Genomic DNA, 23,415 nt, shown 5'->3' on the forward strand with positions numbered 1-23,415 from the left:
AGGCAGGAAGATTGCTTGAAACCAGGAGACAGAGGCTGCAGTGAGCCAAGATCATGCCACTGCACTCCAACCTGGGCAACAGAGCAACACCCCTGGATCAGCCCATCTGCCAGTGTTTTGAGGTCCTTCTCCAAGGACCTCAAAAAACAAAAAAGAATGATAAGGCTTTATCATACCCTATTTTTAGACTCATGGGAATTAAAATTATTTTGCTTTGAGAAATATCTGGATACCCCACCCCAACTGACTTAGCCAAGGTAGGGGTGGGAGGGATAATCCAGCCTCCTGCCCCTTTTTTTTTTTTTTTTTTTTTTTTTTTTGAGACGGAGTCTCGCTCGCTCTGCCGCCCAGGCTGGAGTGCAGTGGCCGGATCTCAGCTCACTGCAAGCTCCGCCTCCCGGGTTCACGCCATTCTCCTGCCTCAGCCTCCCGAGTAGTTGGGACTGCAGGCGCCCGCCACCGCGCCCGGCTAGTTTTTTGTATTTTTTAGTAGAGACGGGGTTTCACCGTGTTAGCCAGGATGGTCTCGATCTCCTGACCTCGTGATCCGCCCGTCTCGGCCTCCCAAAGTGCTGGGATTACAGGCTTGAGCCACCGCGCCCGGCCCTCCTGCCCCTTATACTCACCTTGGCCTTGGCCTTGGCTTGGCATAGACCCCCCCAATTTAAGCCTCAAGGTCTAGCTCCTCTCGCAACCCCACACTCCAGCCCCACCCCTCACCAGGATCTGTCCTCAGGGCCCGCCTCAATTCCTTTCCCCATTTCTTGGGCCCCTAGTTCCTGACCTCTGGCCCCTCATTGTCACTCCTGTCCCAGTCTCTTCCCAGCCAGTGCCATCATTAACAAGAGGTCCATCCAAATGCCCAGCTGGGCAGGATGAACAGCTCCAGTCCATCCAGCTTGGGAGCCTCGTCCAGGCTCATGTCTTGCTTATGCACTCCCTTGGCCAGGATCTTAGCTGATATGTGGTTCTGGCCCAGAACCAGCCGCAGGAGCACAGAGGTATCTACCTGAGAATCACAGAGCCTCACAACTGAAGTTTTTCCTAGGATGGAACAGAGATGAACATAGGAAAAATGACAAAGAGGTGATGCTGGGGCTAGGTGGTTATCTCAGGTTTCTGTTCCTTGGGACTAAAAGGTCAAGAGGCCTAGGCAGGGGCTCAGGAAAAATTCATTCATGTATTCATCCATGTATGGGGAGCCTAAACATGGAGATAAGGAAGACATGTCCCTGCCTTCAGGGTGCTTACAACCTTATAGACACAGACAAAAAATATAGTGTGGCAAGAGGGCTATTACAAAGAGAACCCCTGGATTCTGGAGGCTGCCTAGCACAGCCTGGGCGATGCATTGGGGCAGCAGAGGACCTGAGATACCTGCCAAAGAATGGCCTATGGCAGACTCACCCAGGCTGTTCTCAAACTGGTTGGGTTCTTCCCCATGGATGTGGTCTTGCCGCCCAGGGAACCAGGGGTGAGGAGTGCTGGTACCCCTTGGTAGAGCCCAGACCAGTTTCTCCTGCCCTCACCAATTTCAAGTTCCCATTCCCAGATCCCAGCCAGACTCTCTGGTTATCCTCACACCCTCCATTCACACACACACACACACACACACACACACACACACACACGCCCCTCATCTGACAACTTTGACCTTCACTATCCTCTGCTTTCTCCTTCGTTCCCTCTGGAGACAGAATTTCCTCTGAACACTCCTGCAGTTCCTTCCTGCTTCCCAGCAGCTCCCTCACCTGGCAGCCCAGGCCGTGCTTTGTCGCCTTCCGGATCAGCCCATCTGCCAGCGTTTTAAGGTCCTTGGAGAAGCTGACATTTCACTCAGACCCATTCTTTTCCTGGAGCAGCAGCTGGAATAGTGGTGCCTCCTGCTGGCAGCATTGGTCACTGCCAGAAACAGGGCCTACAATGAGGACCCACCATGGGTCCGGAGAGGGAGCAGTAGGTGAGAACTTAGGGAAGAGGTGGGGACCCTAGGGAGGCCAAGAATGAAGATAAGAAGCAGCTTGCACCCAGTGGAGTTGTAGAGCTGGCCTGCCATGAGAAGGGGAGAGGGGACAGATTGGGGATGAGCAGGAGGGAGGCCAGAGGCAAAGGAAAAGACATAACCCCAAATGATTCTTTTTTTTTTTTTTTTTTTTTTTTTTTGAGACGGAGTCTCGCTCTGCCACCCAGGCTGGAGTGCAGTGGCCGGATCTCAGCTCACTGCAAGCTCTGCCTCCCGGGTTCACGCCATTCTCCTGCCTCAGCCTCCCGAGTAGCTGGGACTACAGGCGCCCGCCATCTCGCCCGGCTAGTTTTTTGTATTTTTTAGTAGAGACGGGGTTTCACCGTGTTCGCCAGGATGGTCTTGATCTCCTGACCTCGTGATCCACCCGTCTCGGCCTCCCAAAGTGCTGGGATTACAGGCTTGAGCCACCGCGCCCGGCCCCAAATGATTCTTAAGAGTCCCCCAGTTGTATCCTGCCACAGTGCCCCCCACCCCAAACACCAACTCTTTGGCCCCCTTCTCCCAACTCCCAACTTCTCTTAGAGGGCCTCGGGGCTAAAGAGGTTAACAAGACTGCCAAGTGATCCCAGCAAGATAATTGTAGGGTTTAGAATGTGGTGTGGGAGAGGACAGTAATTACAGTGACATCCTCTCTGGGGCTGCAGGATTTGTGGGCAGAGGACTGGAAAGGGTCCACTCTGCTAACACACCATCCCCAGCCCAGAATAGCCTCCCCACTCCCCTAGAGGCACATGCAGGGAGAGCAGGAGAGCTGGGGAGTAAACCTCAATGAGATGTAGCCCCTCCCCTCCTTAGAAGGCCCTGCAGTGCCGAAGAATGAGTCCACTGACCCTCAAAATAGAAACTTTAGGAGAAAAAAGGAAGAAGAGATAGAATTAGGGATCCTCCCCAGGGAGGAGAGAAAAATAGCTACTCCCCACTGAGCCTAGCTCTGATAGACAAGGCAGTTTGGGTGTCGAGGTGGCCGTTGTGGTGAAGGTGGCAAGAGTCCCTCCTTACAGGGTTCCCTTACAATGGTTCTCCTGTTCTGGCAGCAGCACTTCTGATCATAGTCCAGGCAACTCTGGCCTCAGACCCCGGTGACAGGCTCCAGGGAGCTGCAGCTCTTCCTGAGGATGTAGCAGACCATCTACCCAAGCACCTCTCTCTCTAGCAGGTCCTGAAACCTCATACACTCCCGCGGAACACAGCCGCCTTCTCTCCTGGCAGTTTATACATTTTAAGCCTAAATGCCTCCCTTAGGCTGTGACCCACATTTGCTATGAACCAGTCAGGACCTTGAAGAAGGCGGGCCTGAAGGTTGCCTGGGTAACTCTGGGAGAGGGGCACCCTTGGCAGGAAGACAGTTGCCAGGGAGACTAGGACAGTGGGCGGGGCCCCAAACCTTACATGTACTAGGATAAGGAAAGATCTAATGTCCAGATCCCTCCAAATTTCTTTTCCGTAAAGCCACCAGTGCCCCATTTTTGGGAGTCTGGGGCAGCTGGAGTTCTGAAGCTCCTAAAAGAAACCACCCAGGGGTTAGTTCCTGAAACTCAGGGGATCCCAACAGAACCATACCTGAGGGAACTCAAGGAAAGAGGCAACATCTAGGAGGCACTGGAGAAAGGACAAGGCTTAATGCATTATGATACAGAACTTTTCGAACTAAATGTCTAAAATGAAAATGTACAACGTATGCAAAAATAAAACAAGCCATGGTTTCAGTTCCACCTCCAAGGAGCTGATATTCCAGATTCTACCATCAGATGGCAGTCTTGTCCTCTTATTGGATTAAGTTTAGTCTTGGAAACTGAGGAGGCTATCAGGAGATATAAATCCTTTCTGTCTTAAATGTTCCTGACTCTAATTCCCTGTATTTGGCAGATACCAATAATCCCTCATGCATACAAATACACTGTTTTGTTTCCCCTACACAACTCTTATCAAATTCACTTAGCAGGGCTCGTTCATTCTTTATTCAAAACTGTTAAGGAATACTTTGGCGAAAAAGTTCTTGCTCATTCTGGTCTCCCAAGGTCAGGGTTGTACGTTGGAGTAACAGCAATAACTAATGCATTTAGAACAGTTTTTCAGACATTTAATCCTCATAACCTTATGAAATAGGTACAATATTGTTATCCTTGGCCAGGCACAGTGGCTCACGCCTGTAATCCCAGCACTTCGGGAGGCGAGGCGGGTAGATCGCTTGAGGTCAGGAGTTCAAGACCTATTTGGCCAACATGGTGAAACCCTGTCTTTACTAAAAATACAAAAATTAGCCAGGCATGGTGGCATGTGCCTGTAATCCCAGCTATTCGGGCAGCTAAGGATAGGTGAATCTATCCTTAGCTTGAACCTGGGAGGTGGAGGTTGCAGTGAGTCAAGACCTCGCCACTGCACTCCAACCCGGGTGACAAAGCAACACTCCGTCTCTCTCCCTCTCTCTCTCTCTATCCCCATCTTACAGGTGAGGAATCTGAGGTATAAAGAGGCTTAATAACTTGTCCAAGTTCACACAACCAGAAAGGAAGAGAGCTGGGACTTGAGCCCAGCCAGCCTACTTCTTTTTTTTTTTTTTTTTTTTTTTTTTTTTTGAGACGGGGTTTCGCTCTGTCGCCCAGGCTGGAGTGCAGTGGCCGGATCTCAGCTCACTGCAAGCTCCGCCTCCCGGGTTCACGCCATTCTCCTGCCTCAGCCTCCCGAGTAGCTGGGACTACAGGCGCCTGCCACCTCGCCCGGCTAAGTTTTTGTATTTTTAGTAGAGACGGGGTTTCACTGTGTTAGCCAGGATAGTCTCGATCTCCTGACCTCGTGATCCGCCCGTCTCGGCCTCCCAAAGTGCTGGGATTACAGGCTTGAGCCACCGCGCCCGGCCTCAGCCAGCCTACTTCTAGTCTAGAAGCTAGGTGATTAATCTCCATACCTCACAGAATGGTGCAGATATATCTGGAAGAAGCAGCTACTCTATACCTGAAGTCAGGAAAGGATTCTTGGATGGCATCTATGCTGAGACCTAAAGAAAGAGTAAACTTGGCCAAGAGATTGGTGGGTGGAAGGGAGTGGAAGCAGTCGGGTGAGTTGTTCCAGGAAGAAGAAACAACCCGTGCAAAGATTCAGAAATGATCAAGAGGACAAGGGTGAAACACAACATTCAAGTTTCTAGCCTGGATGATTGTCATTCACTAAAGTGAAAAGCTGCAGGATGGGACACATTTTAGGGAGAAAGAAAGGAGCAGTTCTCTAACCTGTGATGTTTGAAGTGCCTTGAAACACCCAGATTGAGATACCCAGGAGGCATCTGGCCTAGAGTTCTGGCTGGTCCTGTTTACTTTTTTCCTTCTTTCTTTCTTTCTTTCTTTCTTTCTTGCCTTCTTTCTTTCTTGCCTGCCTGCTTGCTTTCTTTCTTTCTTTCTTTCTTTCTTTCTTTCTTTCTTTCTTTCTTTCTTTCTTTCTTTCTTTCTTTCTTTCTTTCTTTCTTTTTTTCATCCTTCCTTCTTTCCTCCTTTCTTTCTTTTTTTTTTTTTTTTGACAGAGTTTCACTCTGTTGCCCAGGCTGGAGTGCAGTAGCATGATCTCAGCTCACCGCAACCTCCACCTTCCAGGTTCAAGCGATTCTCCCACCTCAGCCTCTTAAGTAGCTGGGATTACAGTCACACACCACCATGCCTGACTAATTTTTGTATTTTTAGTAAAGACGGGATTTCACCATGTTGGCCAGCCTGGTCTCGAACTCCTGACCTCACGTGATCCATCTGCCTCAGCCTCCCAAAGTGTTGGGATTACAGGCATGACCCACTGCGGCCCAGCCTTCCTAGTGTCTTTTCTAGTTTATTTGTTCTCTGAGGAAAGGAGCTGAGTCTTACTTACTTTTGCATCTCATTTATCTTTGCACCTGCCACTAGATACATGTTTGGTGAGGAAGTGAAGTCTGTACTACCTTCTCTAAGGGAGGAGGAGAAGAAGGTGACACCAACTTTGCTCTCACAGCCTTTCCAATTTTGCTGAAGAAATGACATCAGAGAAACATTTTAGAAAATAGGATATGCTAGAATATGTGCTAAAGGCAATCACTGCTCTGGAAAATCAGAAAGGAAAGGAAGAATCATGAAAGAGAAGAAGCCCATGAAGGCCACTATCAATTGCTTATATGTAATCCTCACAACCAGTTAAGGGTAGGAATTGTGACCCCCATATTATAGATGAAGAAACTTGATGAAACACTGAAATGCCCATGTCTTGGTTGAAAGCAAGGGAGGGAACAAGCTGTCTAAGTTTTTATTCCAGTCTGCTTTGGTTTCAGTTTCTGTTGCCCATGGAAATGGATTGTCTCTTCAAAGCTCCCCAGCTTGCCCAGCTTGGTCCTCCTAACCTCTACCCAACCTCCTCCCCTCATACCCAGATCCCCAGTTTCTTCCCTTATTCTACTCCAGTTCCTCAACCCAACTGTATCCTTATGTCTGGTACTCCTGATGCCTATGCCAGCCCAACTTTAAGATATCTTATTGGGCTTTAATTCCAGAGAGGAAACCAATGCCCCTCTATTGTGAGAAGCCCAATAATAAAGTTCATCAATTTATTAAATAAACATTGTGGATGCCAGGAAATTAGCAAGACCTGATTCCTTCAAACATTTTCTTTTTTCTTTTTTTTTTTTTTTTTTTTTTTTTTGAGACGGAGTGTCTCTCTGTCGCCCAGGCTGGAGTGCAGTGGCACCATCTGCCATCTCAGCTCACTGCAAGCTCCGCCTCCCCGGTTCACGCCATTCCCCTGCCTCAGCCTCCCCAGCAGTTGGGACTACAGGCGCCCGCCACCACGCCCGGCTAATTTTTTGTATTTTTAGTAAAGACAGTGTTTCACTGTGTTAGCCAGGATGGTCTCGATCCCCTGACCTCGTGATCCCCCCCCGCCTCGGCCTCCCAAAGTGCTGGGATTACAGGCATGAGCCACCGTACCCAGCGTGACCTAAACATTTTCGATTTGACTATTGCTCCAGGGCTTTCAGATCCAGAAATAAGCCTGGAAAACCTGAAGTCAGAAGTTAAGCACCTTCAAAACAGTTTTTCACCTTAGTACTGTTCTACTCTGCTCTCTGGCTGTGTCCAGGGTCACACCTGAAGACTAGGGCTGGTCCCACATCTGTATTTCATCTCGTGCATCTGAGCGCAGACTTCTCTCCCATGCTCACCCTTGCAACCTCCATCCCCTTCTCAGACTTCTCAGACCCTGCAGATCCAAAGATATAGCTAGAAATCCAGAAATCCAGATTTCTCCCCAAGTATAGCAGCCTCCAGCCATCTCCTTCCCACCCCTCCCCCAGTGGCCTCTAGCTCCTGCCTTTTCCAGCCGGCTGACTCCCTTAGCCCTGTTAAGCCCCAATTTCAAGCTCACAGTCTTCCCAGCTCTATGTCTTCCCTCTGTTTCAGTTCTTCCCATCACCTCTCCACCTTCTTAGGTTGTCCCTGACCTCTTCCTCTCCTAGTCCCCTTAATCCCTCTGATGAGCCTAGCCTGATGCTTCCTTCCACGGCTTCCTTGAGCATCTTCTTTGGGCTACCGCTGATGGCTAGAGCTCCTCTGGTCTCAAGTTCTCCACCTCTGTCCCCTGGGCTCTCCGTGCTCCCACCGAGGCTGACTCTCGTGGCTCCTTCTCTCAGGAGTTTCTGCTTTTCCTCTCCCCCACCCCCAATCCCCTGCACCTACCTCCTCAGGGGCTCCCTTGGTATCTCCCTGTCTGTGCCCCTCTCTCTCCTCCCCAATCCTGATTTCTCTCCCCACCTCTCTTTCCCAGGGCACTCCTCTGTCCTGTGTTCCTCTGCCCCTGTTCCCATCTCCATGACCCCCGATCTCTTGTGGTCTGGCTCTGTAGACCTCTGTCTCCCCCTGTCTAGTGGTACCCCTCTTCTCCCCATTTTTGTCTCCACTCTAACTCTCCCACTAGTTGTCCCAGTCTTTCTCCTCCTTGGTTCTGTGTCTCCCACAGACACACTATTTCCCTCTCTAGCTAAGTCTCTCACCTCTGCATCTTCCCCCTGACTCTTCTTTTCCTCCTTTGTCTCTCCCTCTCTCTCCTCCTCCTTTTCCTATCTCTGTCTCGTCCCCCTTTTTCTCTCTGATTCTCCTTGGTCTCTCTGGCTCTGACTTTCCCCTATATCCGCCCCCCCCCCCCGCCCCCTCATATCTCTGTCTCTTCATCTCTCTCTGGCCCTTGCTCCCTCACTCCCTCCCTCTCTCTATTCCTCGGATCTCTCCGGCTCCCTCTCTCGCCTCGGATGACAGCGCTGCCTCTTTTGTTGGCTCCGCAGCCAATCGCGGCCGCTGACGACACGGGGGCCGGGGCTATAAAGGGCCTGGCCCGGGCTCGGGCCCCCCCAGCCGCCCGCCCCGGCCGCCCGCCCGCCCCGCCCGCGCGCCCGCCGCCCCCGGCCCCCCGGGTCCCCCCTCGGCCGGGCAGCCCCCAATCCCGCGCCGCCCGGACCCCCTCCTCCTCCCTCCCTCCTCCCTCCGCCCCCTCCCCGCGGGACTCCGGCGTCCCCGCCCCCCAGTCCTCCCTCCCCTCCCCTCCAGCATGGTGCTCGCGGCCCCGCTGCTGCTGGGCTTCCTGCTCCTCGCCCTGGAGCTGCGGCCCCGGGGGGAGGCGGCCGAGGGCCCCGCGGCGGCGGCGGCGGCGGCGGCGGCGGCAGCGGCGGGGGTCGGGGGGGAGCGCTCTAGCCGGCCAGCCCCGTCCGTGGCGCCCGAGCCGGACGGCTGCCCCGTGTGCGTGTGGCGGCAGCACAGCCGCGAGCTGCGCCTAGAGAGCATCAAGTCGCAGATCTTGAGCAAACTGCGGCTCAAGGAGGCGCCCAACATCAGCCGCGAGGTGGTGAAGCAGCTGCTGCCCAAGGCGCCGCCGCTGCAGCAGATCCTGGACCTACACGACTTCCAGGGCGACGCGCTGCAGCCCGAGGACTTCCTGGAGGAGGACGAGTACCACGCCACCACCGAGACCGTCATTAGCATGGCCCAGGAGAGTAAGTGGGCTGCGGGGCGCGAGCAGTGGGGTGCTGGCTCTGGCCCCGCGATGGGCGCCTTCTGCTCCAAGCGGGGCGCTCCCTGCTGCCCCGGCCCAGAAGCTTTTCCTGCGAAAACTTGACGAATTAGGGAGCGGGGGCTACTTCATAGAAGTTTTTCGAGCGATGGAGATGGGCTGCAAAGTTGTATGCACGCCCAGTTTCCGGAGGTTGGGGCGGGGGGAAATGGGGCGGGTTTCGAGATACTGCCTTCCACCCCCAGTATGCGAAAAAGACCGTTGTTGGAGTCCGGGGAAGCTGGGGCTGGGCAGCGACTCTGTCCTGAAGAGCCGTGGCTGGGAGGCTGGAGAACAGAATCGGGAGGCTGCAGGACCCCCGCAGCCCCAGCTGGACTGCAGTGCTCCCTGCCTCCCAGTGGCCCTGGCGCTAACTCCCCACTCCGTGCTCCTTTCGCAGCATGCCCACTCGGCTGCAGAGAACTGTGTGCTCTCTCCCAAGAATAGGGTCCCAGAGCCTGTACACCTCCTGGCAACCCAGCTGGCACCCTTTCCATCCTGAGCCTTGTCTCAGACCGGGTATCCGAAGGGGTGGAAAAGCTGTGCCTTCTTGATACTGACCGAGCTCAGAGAACTCAACTCCATTGCGCTGGGGGCTAAGGACACTCATTGGCTACTCAAACCTTAGTGTTCCATCCCTTATTTGCCCGCCCCTACCGCAGCTGGACCTGAGAGAGAGGAAGACCTAGGAAAAAAGAGAAATAGATGGGGGAGCGGGAACCCAGGCATCCGAGCCCCTGACCAAACGGAAGATGAACATATATAATAGACATGAGCTGCTTTTAAATTTTATGACCTGGAAAATCCAGGCGAATACTACACCCCCCCCCCCCCCCCGCCCTTTCCAGCTCTCCCTAGGGTCAGGTGACTCCTTCTCCTCCTCCCCCACTGAGGTCTCCCCCCTCCCCAACTACAGGGAACCAGGCCTCTCTTATTCCCTAGTGGTTTGGCAAGGTTCCCCCCTTCCCACAGCCCCCTGCAACACACACAGAGTTTGGTTTTATGGCTGTGAACAGAAGACGGGGGAGACTGGTTTATTGGCAGATGGGTCATAAAAAGCTGGGGGCTGAGGGGAGTCCCAGTGGCCCACCCCCATGGGAGAGGCACAGGAACCCAGGTGTGCATCTGGGGGGCTGAGTGCCTCACACTGCCCCTGGTATTTCTGCAGACCTCTCAATTCCACAATACTTGGTCGGGGCTGTTAAGCTCAAAGAACCAGGAAACTAACTGGCTGTGGGGGTGGGAGGCATGGGGATCTGGTCTCGGGTTCCTCAGTTTCCCTTCTATTCTTAAGGCTTCTGCTTATGGAAGCTAGTAGGATCAGTCTCAGATCGACTGAGGGTAGGGGGTGGGGTTTCTAGGAAACAGAGTTATAGAGGAATTCAGATCAAGAGTTTGCTGGAAGATGAAGGTTACAGAGGGAAAAGATACTCTAGTCTATGTGGTGTAGTGTGTGAAGATTTCCAGGATGGGTGATGGGGCTGTGGACTTCCCCTTGCCCCTAAATATCCTTAGCATCCCTTAACCAACAGGCCCGAGCCCACCAGAGTTAGCTCTGGCAATGGGAATACACGAAGTGAAGGGACCCTGCCTACATGAGTTGGGCTGTGCAGGTGAGGCCTGGGTGGGTGGGGAGGGGACACCAGCTGGTGGGATCCCATCCCAACTTCCACTCTGGTGCCACCCCAGGACTTGTGCAAGTAGGGAACTGGGTCTCCGGCCAGGTATTGTACGTCCCCTTTAAGAGCCTAGCTGAGCTCTTAAGAGAGGGAGGGGGAGTGGAGGGGAGGGGAGGGGAGGGAGAGAGGGGAAAAGGAAAAAGAGACTTTTATAGTCTAATCCCCAGGGACCCGCTTTAATAAGAGACTTGTGCTCTGCTAATCGGGGGAGGTGTTTGTCAGCAGAGATGGCCTCCGTTCCCCTCCCCCTCCCTCCCCTCCCCCAGCCCTCAACCCTGGACCCCAGCCCCCACCTCTCCTAGGCTGCTCTGCCTGCCCTAGTTCCCTCTACCCTCTCAGGCTCTCCCACCGAGCCTTCATCCTGGGAACCCAGCCCCCTGCCCTTCTGGGAGCCAAGCCCAGCCCCTGAGTTTCTCTCCTCCCCACACCAAGAGGCCCCTGCCCTCTCAGCCCAACCTCCTGCCCTTAGGCCTTCCAGCCATGGTTGGGAGTGTGTGTGTTGGGGGGGTTAGGGTGGGGGGAAGGGGAGGTGGTGTGCAGGGAGGGGGTTGGGCATTTGCTGAAAATAGTGCAGTGACCTCTCTCTCCCACCAGCGCCGCCTACTAAACCTGACCTGCTGCCTGCCACCAGCCCGATCAATTCAACACAGATGTGGCCCCTTTTCCTCCCCATCAGAGCTCGGCATATGTGTGTTGGGGACTCTCTCGAGCCCCGTTTCCCTCTGTGGCTCTACCTGCTTCTCCTTTGTTCCTCCGTCTGTACCCTTTCTATCCTTTCTCTCCTTTACCCCACTAGGTTTAGCTTCCTCCCACCTTTAGCTTTCTAACCATCACCCACTCCTTTCTATCACTGCCCCCGCATCAGGATTCTCAAACTCCCAAACTTATTCTCCCTTTGCCATGATTATCCCCTGCATTTTTCCACTCTAGCCTCTATTTCTCTCCCTATATCTACTCATCTGCTTTCAACTCTTAACTCATCTCCCTCACCATCTCCAGTCTCTCCCCTGGCTCTTCTCTCTGCTCTTTCCTTTTTCCCTATGCCCTACCTCCTTGTAGCACTGACTGTCCCCTGTCCACTGGGGGACAAGTACATGGAACCAAAGACTTAGATGTAGCCCTCATCTTCAAACCCTGGATCAGCTTAGGTAGAGGGAGGGTTATGTTTAGAGCTTAGTAGAGAATGCGAAAATAGTAGTAGCTTCTCAATAAATGTTGGTTTGTTTGTTTTCTATTTTCACATTCTCTAGTTAATGCTTAGCACTCATGTGAAGCAAGAATTATATCACACTAAGTTTAGTAAAGTTATATAGTGGTTAGTAAGGAATCAGGCAGTGATTAAACCCACTTCAATTATAGTCAAAGAACAGAATTTAGATGCCAGGAAGAACTTTCAGGCACTTGCCTGTATAATTTAAGATTGGGAGTTTAGGGAGTTCATTGACTGTGTATTTACTGAGTGCTGTCTGCCACTATGGGAGGCACTAAAGCTACAATGGTGAGCAAAACAGACACAGTATGAATAACATAGTGTCTACTCTCATGGAGGTTAGTACCTAATGGCAAGAAAACAGGCAATTCCTATGCTGAAATTAGGTAGAGTATGCTATTTGGGATGTTGCTTGTCACTCCCCATCTCACTAGTAGCTTCCCTACCCCAGCTACTTCTAATCTCTGAATTCTCACTCCCCAAACCCTACTCCATTGCACCATCCCTGAAGCTCCAGCCAGTAAAATAACTGGACTGCCAGGGCCCTGGGACCTCAGAGAATAATCAAGGAAAAAAAAAAAAAGCTATAGAGACTTTGGGTATCATATCCTGAATATATGAAGTTCATTAAGCATTTTCCTCCTCATCTCACTTAGAAGGTCCTCTTTCTCCCAGGGTGGGAGTGGGGAAGAGCTGACAGGACATCCTAAGTCCATCCTGATTTTGCAGAACTCAAGACATGGGGAGGATACTTAAAGGCCCAGACTTCCTGACTCTGCTTCTATGGCTCTGGAAGCTCATTCCTGATTCTTCCTATCTAGAGTGAGGATAGACATATACTGTCCAATGGAGACATGTTGTAGGGCACTCCCAACTGACTTAGGAAAGGCAGTGAAGAAGAGCTGGAATGGAAGCAGAGGCAGATATTTATTGAGAATTGTTCATTAGACCCAAGAAGGATCAATTTATGGTCCAGAGCAAGGAGAAATGGGTCAAAATGTAAAGTTGGGATGTTAAAACTTTGTCATGACCTACCGGCACTAGACTGAGAAGCCAAAGGAAGCTCAGGGGAGAAAAAAGGCATTGTAGTTGATCTGGTGTATTTAATATTATTTCTGGTGCTTTAGGCAAATAGGAGGCAACACCATGAAGGTAATTATTCCTTTCCTCAAGAGCTGGAGCAGTCATGGTGATGATGATGAAGCAGCAGCTGAAGAAACTTCTTAGGAGAGAATGGGGAGACAGATGTATAGGAAGTGCTTGGATAGTTCCATTTTGCTAGGTGTTATTCCTAATGGGAGTGAGGCAAGAAGCCTAGATCTGAATTCTGGTTTACATAATGGGATAAATTTAGCTCATGCTCCCTATCTGGACCCTGGGTTATCCCCTCTCTGAGGCCATCTGTGTTTTTTTTTTTTTTTTGTGGGGGAGGGATGTGCCAGGCTCTACCTGCCCAGCAGGTAAGTCAGAGCAGATAGGGGGCAAGGTGACGTAAGGGCAGCAGGTGTGATAGGAGGTATGGCTTCTACAAAGAGCTTCAAAGATTCAGAAAATGTTGGAGCCTTACATGCTGGGAAAAGTTGGAGGCCAGTAAGGATGGTGGTGGAGGAATAATTTTGCAGGTTATCTGGTAGACGGGAATCTATATATTAGGGCAAGTGGATTAGGAAATGAATACATATCAGTAAGGCCTTATAGGGCCATCATACTATAGAGGAAGTGCTGTTTTAGGTACCAGAGACATGTTATAAGACAGGCATGGGAGAAGGGTAAAGAATTGGAAAAGTCAGGCTGAGAAGTCCAGATTGCCAATGCCACCCAGGACTACTGATACCCTACACAAACACCCTTTGCTGATGCTGTGCCCTTCTCTCTTATCAGCGGACCCAGCAGTACAGACAGATGGCAGCCCTCTCTGCTGCCATTTTCACTTCAGCCCCAAGGTGATGTTCACAAAGGTACTGAAGGCCCAGCTGTGGGTGTACCTACGGCCTGTACCCCGCCCAGCCACAGTCTACCTGCAGATTTTGCGACTAAAACCCCTAACTGGGGAAGGGACCGCAGGGGGAGGGGGCGGAGGCCGGCGTCACATCCGTATCCGCTCACTGAAGATTGAGCTGCACTCACGCTCAGGCCATTGGCAGAGCATCGACTTCAAGCAAGTGCTACACAGCTGGTTCCGCCAGCCACAGAGCAACTGGGGCATCGAGATCAACGCCTTTGATCCCAGTGGCACAGACCTGGCTGTCACCTCCCTGGGGCCGGGAGCTGAGGGGCTGGTGAGCAGGGGGCCTGAGGTGGTGGATATGTGTAACCTGGCCCCGAGGAGATGGGGTTACATTGGAAAAGGTAGACAAGGAATGTGAAGGAGGTTGGGGTCTAGCATTACTTCTCTGGGGTCAGGAGCTCATTCTAGAGGAGCTGAGGAGTGGGGTGGCAACTGTTACTTCTCAAGGATCCAAATCAGACAACAGCTGAAAACTGGATTTGAAGGTAAAGGTGTCAGTTAATGGAAGAGCTGTGAGAACACAAAAACTGGCTGTTGAGGCACTGGGCCAAGGGGCTGACGGGGGTCAGTTTGCCAGAAGAGTAAGAATTAGAGATGGTGAGTTGAAGGAGAGCTAGCTAGCTGGCAAGAAAAGTGGGCAGAAGATAAATTCTGGGGGTGGGAGCAATGGAAAAGCTGAGAAGTCAGCGGTCTCTATTCTGATGCCCCTGGCAGGTGGGAAAGGAACAGGGAAGAGGAACTGTTCAGGGCCGTATCACATTTCTTTCCCCTCTCCCTGACCCTCAGCATCCATTCATGGAGCTTCGAGTCCTAGAGAACACAAAACGTTCCCGGCGGAACCTGGGTCTGGACTGCGACGAGCACTCAAGCGAGTCCCGCTGCTGCCGATATCCCCTCACAGTGGACTTTGAGGCTTTCGGCTGGGACTGGATCATCGCACCTAAGCGCTACAAGGCCAACTACTGCTCCGGCCAGTGCGAGTACATGTTCATGCAAAAATATCCGCATACCCATTTGGTGCAGCAGGCCAATCCAAGAGGCTCTGCTGGGCCCTGTTGTACCCCCACCAAGATGTCCCCAATCAACATGCTCTACTTCAATGACAAGCAGCAGATTATCTACGGCAAGATCCCTGGCATGGTGGTGGATCGCTGTGGCTGCTCTTAAGGTGGGGGATAGAGGATGCCTCCCCCACAGACCCTACCCCAAGACCCCCAGCCCTGCCCCCATTCCCCCAAGCCCTAGAGCTCCCTCCACTCTTCCCATGAACATCACACCCTGTTCCCCGACCAAGCAGTGTGCAATACAACAGAGGGAGGCAAGTGGGTATTGAGGGGTGAGGGGTTTGGGGGAAAGGGGAAGGAGGGGCATAGTCAGGGTGGGGAGTGTTTGAAGTTTGCAGATGCGAAGGTTTGACAAAAAGACAGAGAGATGTAGAGACAGAGGGATAGAGACAGAGGAACAAAAAGAGCAGCAGTGAGAAGGCAAAGAGAGAGAGGCAGAAGAGACAGACTAGGCAGAGACAAAACACTGAGAAAGAGACTGAAATGGAGTAATAAATGAAAGCCCCACACCAAGCCTCCTTTCTTCCACTGGCAAGGTGAGGGGCTTGGTATAGTTTGGGGAGATCCCCTGACTACTCAGTAGGAGAAGAAATCAAAAGTCCGTTCTTTTTCCCTTCTCTCCCTCCACAGTGGCTAGGGGAAGGGAAGTGAGGGCAGGGGCAAAAGGATTTGGGAATTTTTATTTATTTATTTATTGTGACTTTTCATTTTTTTGGTATTTGGCTTTACTGGAATAGGAGGGCCCCTGCCCACTGTGCCCCATTTATCCCTTATTCCCCAAACCCTGCTCTCCCCAACACCTACCCACTTAAGCACTTGTATAAAGCCTCCAGGGTTGGGAATGGGAGTAAAGGGCAAGAGGGTCGACACATGAAGTTTAGTTTCTAACCCATTATCACCCTAACTCAACCTTTTCTGAGCCAAATGGGTTGAATTTAAGCCAGTTGTCATGGAAATAGTAAGAGCTTAGGGTTTAAGAGCTGGGGATAGAGGGGTGGGAGAGAGAACCCTCAACATCCAGGATCTATACGATGAGAGCTACTTTAAACCCTCAGGTCAACCCTCATGATACTGAGTTACTTAGCCAGAGGGTGCAGCCTGCTTAAGCCCAAATTCCCTCAGCCAAGAGAGAGACCAAAGAGCCTCTGGAATGGCCCTGCTCCCAGCCTCTATCTTCAGGTCAATAAGAAAGAGTATAGAGACCCTAGAGTCCCCTGGGTCTGGAAAGCGTTAGGAGAGGTCAAGAAAGGAGCAGTAAGGAGGCTGAAGGTTACAGGGCATTTGAATCCAAATCACTGCTCTGGGCTAGGGAATAAGGCCAGCAGACCAAGGTGGGAGGGATTCTGGAAGGGGGATATTTTAGTCCCCTAACCCCAAAAGCTCAGGGTGGAAGAGGGGAGATCAAGGAAGCAGAGTGTATAATTATTTTCCTTTTATTTTTGGAATCTAACAGTACCTGGCAGCAGGGAGGGGAAAGTACAGTGGGGAAAAGCATCTGACAAGGCCAGTTAGAACAGAGGATGGGAAGGATGGAGACTCCCGGGTTTGGAAGGCTAGGAAGCAGGCAGAGACTGGTTGCCATTTCAAGTTACTAGCTAGGCCCATTAATTCCTCCCACAACCCTGACCCATTCTCCTCTGGACTCGCTGTGCCTCAGTTTCTTCCCCTCAATGGAATGAGAAATGACAGCACCCGCCACAGCCAAGAGATGAATTCTGAGCACTTACCACGGGCACTTTATGGACATAAAATACCTCTCGCTGTGGGACAGATAACCAGGGCACCAGAGTAGTGGTGAAGAGATGTGAGGCTTAAGAGGAGTCACAGGCTTCAGAGTACAAGTTCCCCTCTGCCTCCCAGCTGGACAGTGCCTAGAAGCCAAGTTGAGAATCTCCTGATCCACACCCTATCCTTACTTCACCACCACGCCTCTTGGCTCCAGGCAAGAGCTTAGAGGATGTCAGGAGAGGTGGGGTAAGAACCTTCAGCAAAACTGTCACTCTAAGTAGAGCCAGCAGTTACGGGTCTGATAAAAACAGTACTGAACTAAAGTAAAGCCCAAGCTGGTGAGCAAACCTGGATGGCTCATTCTTCCCAAAAGCATGACTCTCCCTCTTGGCCAGTTGGTGGAAGGGGCAAAGGTATGTGACCACCCTTGAGAAGGTGATGTGGGTGAGCTTTAACATCTTATTCCTATTCTTATAGTGAGAAAGTGAAACAAGGTGTTTCAGTAGAGGAATGGGCAGGGGCTGTTAGGCTCTTCAGCTTGCCTTCACCCATATAGCAGCTATGCTAACCCCAAGCCTCTCTGGCCCTGTTCTTCATCCTTCCTTCTGCCCCAATCCTGGAGAACAAGACACACCCGGCCATCAACACCACTCACATTTCCTTGGTGGAAGGAAAGGAACAGAGAAGTGAAGAACAGATGATATCTCCCTCCAAGGTCAAATGCCTCTTGATCTTCGCAGAGTAGGGATTGGGCAATAAGCATCAGGTATATCTTCCTTCTACAGATTCTAGAGAGCTGGGCCATTAAATATGGGGGACACTTAGAATACTGCCCCTTTAATACCACCAAATAAAGACCTTTGTGTGTGTGTGTGGTGGCGGGGGCAGGGGTCTTTCTCTTATGAACATAAATCTGTGAGCTGAACTCTCATTCCCCTGTTCCTCCCTACCCCCAAAGAGGCATGGAGTAAAGGGGCTTGGGGGACAGCTCAGCAACCCAGTGGGAGTTAGCAGCCCCTCCCACCTATGATATGTGTGGACCTGGCCAGTGCCCCTCTGAACATATCATTATTAGTGTAATTATCATTTATTTTGTGTATTTGTTACATTGTGTGCATGACAGCCTTTGTTAAGGGTGTCTGAGGAGTATGGAGCTGACAGGGGCACTGGAATGCCGGGAAAGAACTTCTTCAACTGAGATCAAGGCTTCCTGGAGGGAACCACTGCAAAAAGGCCATCAGGCAGTTTTCAAGTTATGTGACAGAGGGCAAAGATGGCCATAGGGTGCTCTGAGTTTTGGGATGGTCACATGACACAATCCAGCACTTGAACCTGAAAAAAAAAATAAAAGCAGTCAAAGAGTTTAGAATTCAGTGCTGAGCTCTTCTCCCTAATCAAGTGCCACATTTACACCTTGGAGAACCAGAGGTGAAGAGGATCTGAGACAGGAAACCTCGTATTCAATGACTAAGAAGATGGGGTCCTGGAGCAAGACAGAAAACACTAAGGGCATGGTGGTATGAGGTTTGGGACATGCAGGCCAAGGAAGGATGGGAAGAGGACAGGAAACTGGGGGCAACTAGAACAACCCCTCTCTAAAAAGCTTGAGCCGAAACAGTCCCAAAGACTACAAAACCCCTCTCCCAGCCTCCACAGAATGGAAGATCTAAAGATTCTCTTGAGATGATCCAGCTAGTGTTCTATTCTCCTGCAGTCCCTGTTCCTAGGTTTCCTCAACGAAGTTTGACAAAAATCTGTAAACCAACATAGCCATCCAACTTGTCTTGTTACACAAGAGTGGCTAAAATAGCATCTCAAATATTCTTTCAGTTCACTGTAAAATTTTTTCCCATGTAACTAGAGCACAATTCCCCGGGCATATGAATTGGGAATGGCAAAAGAATATTGCCTGACTCACATTTTTAAAAAATAAGGAAAGCAGGACCCAGTGGTGTGCTCCTGTAGTTCCAGCTATTCAGGAGGTTGCAGCAGGAGGACCACTTGAGGCCAGAGGGTCAGGGCTGCAGTGTGCTATGATTGGACCTGTAAATAGCCACTGTACTCCAAGCTGAGCAACATAGTAAGACACTGTCTCTAAAAAAAAAGTAAAATAAAAATAAGGAAAGCTCCTGTGACATCAACCTGATCCAGAATTGGGGACAGGGCTGCTGAGGGTTCAGTGTACTGCCATGCCTTCCCTGTCTTATCAGTTCTATCAGCACATTGACCCTACCGGAGACCAACTACAAGACTGAGGCTGGAACTGGTTGAGTAGCAGAAGTGTTATGTATTCTATCTTCCCAAGGGAACTATATCCACATCTACCCCTAACTTTGTCTTGAGCTGAAAATGGGTTTTCTCTCCCCGTGGCTCACTTGTTTCCTATAAGACTGAGAGAACACCCAAAAGAGACCAACCACTCAAGATGACTTTTTACAAGTCTTTTCTTCTTTATCTTAAAACATCCTCCAACTAAGGGCATGAGAAGCTATCCTATACTCTGACCTTGACCATATTTTAAATGGCAGGGGCCCCAAGCTAAGAATCAGCAGGCAGTGGCATTTACAGCTTCTGGTCTATAGTGGAGCAGAAGCAGGAAAGTCAATGCTCCAAAGCAACAATGTCCAGCTTTCCTGCCAGTGAGCTGGGGTTGAGGGAGTGAATGGGACTCTTTCTGCCTTTTCTTTTTCTCCAAATACAACTGCTAACTGGGTGTATGCACACACAAACATGTTCAAACTAGGGCACTCACACCTAGCTAGAACCTACTCGGAAAGAAATATGTATTTCCATAGTACCCTGACACCCAGTAAGATTAAGAGCTAATATTTATTAAATGATTACTATGTAAATTATGGTAATCAAATTGTAGTGTGAATACATGATATGAGAATATCACTTCATTCACACAGCAACCTTCACAATGGGGTTCCTTTTGGTACAGTCTGAAAAGAGAATGATTATCGGCCCAAGGTCTCAGAGCTAGTGTGGCAGAACAAGAAATTAAACCTAAGTAGTTGCTAAACAATATTACATTCTAATCTATCCTATTAAAAGTGATCCAGGAGGTAGAAACCTAAATACAGGAACAACATAAGGGAAAGAGATAACAAGAAAGTTGGGGACACCTTGGGCTCAAAGAATCTGGAAAGATGTGAAATCTGTAATTGTCAATCCCTTTGGAGGGAAAAACAAGAAAAGCCTAGATATGGCAAGAGAAGGGGAGGTTAAATTTTGGGGGGATTCCAATAATCATATAAGAGAACAGCAAAAAAGTTATCCTCCCTTAAGCTCCTCCCTCACTCCTCATGTCAGACACAGCAAGAAAACTCAGCTCAACACCAAGAAGTCCTGACCTTATTCACACCTTCCTTCCTATAGCCCTCATCCTCACAGAAGCTTCTAGCCTCTATCTTCAGCAGTTCTTAAGAGATGGGGTGAGGGGCTGGGCAGTTTAGAGTGAGAGTGGAAAAAAAGAGAATAATCCTAGAGAACCATAAAAAAGTACAGATTTACAGCTGAGGAAGCTAGTTCTCCCCACAGCTTTTATAGACTCCCTCATTAAGAGCTTCCAGGTATGCAGAGAATGTCACAGCTTCAGGAATTGGAATCAGTTAACCACATCTGGATGCTGGATCAGCTACAGTAGGGAAACTGGGGGATAGGAAGGAAGGGTACTAAGATCTCAGGTAAACAATTACAAGCCTCAATGTCTGTTCCATCTCCAAATGGAATTACTGTTTTAAAACTGAATTGGGAAAAAGGCATCCTGAACTATTCATGTTCAAAGAGTATGTGGGGAATGATTATAACGAGATAGGAAGGGGAGGATTTGATCTGGCTCGGAGGTTAGAGACTTCTGACCAACACAGGAACAGCTGCTGAAATGGGAAGAAAAAGGTTAGTAAGAAAAAAAATATCCTCACCAATTGGAAAACACTGTTCAAAGATCTGGGGGAAGATGAGTGAGGAGAATAATTAGGCTTCAAGAAGAGAATCCTGGCAAGTAAGGCTGAATATCTTTCTGGAAGGTTATAGAGGATAAAGAGACAAAGTGAAGAAAACTTCCAAAAGATCCACTGTTCCACTTCATAGTCAGCATCTGCTCTATTCCCTCATGCATTTTTCTCTTTTTAAAACCACATTGAGGTAGAAACCATTAGTGAATCTATGATCTCTCAAATTACAAATAAGATCTATTCTGTTTTCAGATGCAGACAAGAGTAGAGACAGGAAAAGCTAGCCCCAAGATCAGAGCCTGAGGTAAAGAAAAGGGAGGCAGACAGAAAAGAGGGAAAAAGGGAAGGTCATTCCAATTGTAAGGTTTTTTTGGATGAGGAGGTGTCAGAAATTTAACCAGCATTCCCTTTTGTTCACTTCTCCAAAGTCTCAGAATGGGGCAAACTTCACAACAAATGGGCAGCAGTTTTTGGATCTGCTCTCCGAGGCATAATTTTCCTAAAGTATCTAAGCTTTAGGTCCCGGCCTTCCTCACCAACCAGAGACTTTAGAGAAATAAAGAGATTCTTGACATTAGAAAGGTGATCAAACCATTATCATTTCATTAAGCACAAAACCAGGCAGGTTTTAGTAGAAATAAGGATAAAGGATTATACCACAGCAACATGGGATCTGTTCATAGTACCAAAGTTTTCAGGTAAGGTGCCAGGCTCCTAAATCTTATTACCAAAAATAACTCAAACAAAAACCAAGCTTACATAAAGATTAAGAGGAGAAACTCTGCACTAACATATACAAAAGATTAAGTAGGAGGTTTCAGACCTACATGAACTTGAAGCCTCCAGTTCCACTGCTTATGTTCCCAATGACTTAGCTAACAATGTGTAACAGCTCTGACATCCTCTGTCATGCTTTGATTCCGCACACAAAATTTCTTCTATCTCTGAGGGATATCCAGCCCATCTCCCTTCCTGAACTGACTGACCAACACAGTATCATGCCAGGCCACCCTTGAAATGAGGGCCCTTTTCCTCTAATGTGGGACCCTGGACTCTATTTTATCCAAGAAAAAGTCAGCATTATTACCTCGGAACAGAAGGCTGCTAATCACTGCCCTTGTATTTATGTCCTTTGCAACACCTAAAACCTCCCATGTTCTGTTTTATTTCAGCGGGTCACTACAAGCTGCTGGAGCAAAGACTTGGTGGGTGGGTAACTTAACCTCTTCACAGAGGATAAAAAATGCTTGTGAGTATGAGAGAAGGGAATAAATAGGCTTAAAGGGTAAACTCAATCTTTTTCGTCTTCTCTTCTAAGGGATAAAGATGTTACGGCCAATTCTCTCTCTATAATATTTGCCCTTGAAGCTCCTCTTATCTGGTCTAATCTGGCTCCAATAAATCAAAGGAGCACCTAATAAAACACATTGTTCTCTTTTCTATTTTTTTTTTTTTTATTAACGAGCAACATAATCAAAAACAAAAACACAACAACCTTAAAGCTGAAACAGCAATAAGTCAAACTGCTGCCGCAGTTCACGGATGTACCTGGGGTACATGCTCCCTCATTGCGAGGCAGGACGTAGGCACGTGACTGTGCATTTAGGCATATATGTGACCAAGAAGAATGAGAGAAATGGAAAACACTGGAGAACAGATAGTATCAAGAACTTTTCATCAGGCAATCCCAAAGCGCTCTGCTCTTTTCCTCTTCTTTGCCTGTAAAGAAGCAGCAAGAAGAAAAAAATTAGACTGAAGACAATAGTTGCCTGGGTTCCTGGCCGCTTTAACCCAAACTCACATGAACTGTCACAAGGCCCGAGAAGGAAGGATGGCCCAGACTTGAGCTTGGCAGCTAGAGATTTCATTCCTGAATCTCTCCAATCTTTCCAGTTAACCAGGAGGAGCTGGGAAAGTTTAGCGGCTAAGGAGGGTGAGGAGTAAAGATTATTGGAGGCGAGGAAGAGAGAGAACAGTGGTAGAAAATGGGAAGATTCCTAAAGGAAGACCACTCAGCCTGAGATCAGCTAGCCTGGAAACAACAGGCTCTTAACAGGCTGGGGAAAGTCTTCCAGTCAATGGGGAGATGGAAGATTTCAGAGGACAAAGGATTAAGAAATGCTATTCACAGAGGTGAAGGAGATGCCCTTCTGAGCAGTCACAGACAGTAGCTATTCCTTAGGACTCCAACTCACAAAAAAGGCATATAAATCTTTGATGCCAACAGAACGAACAGGGAGTGAGTGGTATGTGGGTGAGTCCCTATCACAGATCTCTTAAAGGAGGCAGCAACACTGGAGAGGACACAAAATGGTGAGGGAAGACTTCTAGTTCTGGAAGTGACTCACAGAACAGCACCAAGTCCTTCATGGGCACTCCCAACCACTGCCCCTCACAGAATACAAACTCCTCTGGCTTTTTTCTAGTGAAGAGTGCTAACCGATCTGATTCTAAAATTTTCAGGGTTTAATTTACAAGACTAACTCTGATACTTATTCATAAAGAAGCTTTTCTTTTTTTTTTTTTTGAGACGGAGTCTCGCGCTGTGTCACCCAGGCTGGAGTGCAGTGGCGCGATCTCGGCTCACTGCAAGCTCCGCCTCCCAGGTTCACGCCATTCTCCTGCCTCAGCCTCCGAGTAGCTGGGACTACAGGCGCCCGCCACCACGCCCGGCTAGTTTTTTGTATTTTTAGTAGA

General features: G+C 49.6%; 3 protein-coding genes across 5 annotated transcripts in view; 1 reads left to right on the forward strand and 2 right to left on the reverse strand.

Moving 5' to 3' along the window:
* The window catches only part of CD63 (CD63 molecule), a 21,275-nt gene extending 12,722 nt beyond the window's left edge, over window positions 1–8,553 (reverse strand). The window contains exon 1 of the mRNA XM_025403689.1: window positions 8,535–8,553. The gene's annotated coding sequence lies outside the window, so the exon portion shown is untranslated. The remainder of the gene's footprint in view (window positions 1–8,534) is intronic.
* GDF11 (growth differentiation factor 11) lies at window positions 8,542–18,132 on the forward strand. Its single transcript, XM_025403682.1, has 3 exons — window positions 8,542–9,014; window positions 13,841–14,238; window positions 14,754–18,132. Exons 1-3 carry the CDS (start codon window positions 8,573–8,575, stop codon window positions 15,132–15,134), a joined length of 1,221 nt encoding a protein of 406 aa, XP_025259467.1. The 5' UTR covers window positions 8,542–8,572; the 3' UTR covers window positions 15,135–18,132.
* Window positions 17,831–23,415, reverse strand: part of SARNP (SAP domain containing ribonucleoprotein) — a 66,151-nt gene continuing 60,566 nt past the window's right edge. For 2 of the 3 annotated variants that reach the window (XM_025403691.1, XM_025403692.1), the window contains exon 11: window positions 22,149–22,437. In XM_025403691.1, coding sequence (XP_025259476.1) covers window positions 22,396–22,437 — 42 coding nt within the window. In that variant the 3' untranslated portion in view covers window positions 22,149–22,395. Of the gene's footprint in view, window positions 18,092–22,148; window positions 22,438–23,415 lie in introns of those variants that run through there. The other variant, XR_003121926.1, reaches the window with a different exon arrangement.

The sequence above is a fragment of the Theropithecus gelada genome, chromosome 11, assembly GCF_003255815.1.
Source record: "Theropithecus gelada isolate Dixy chromosome 11, Tgel_1.0, whole genome shotgun sequence".
Taxonomy (NCBI): Eukaryota; Metazoa; Chordata; class Mammalia; order Primates; family Cercopithecidae; genus Theropithecus; species Theropithecus gelada.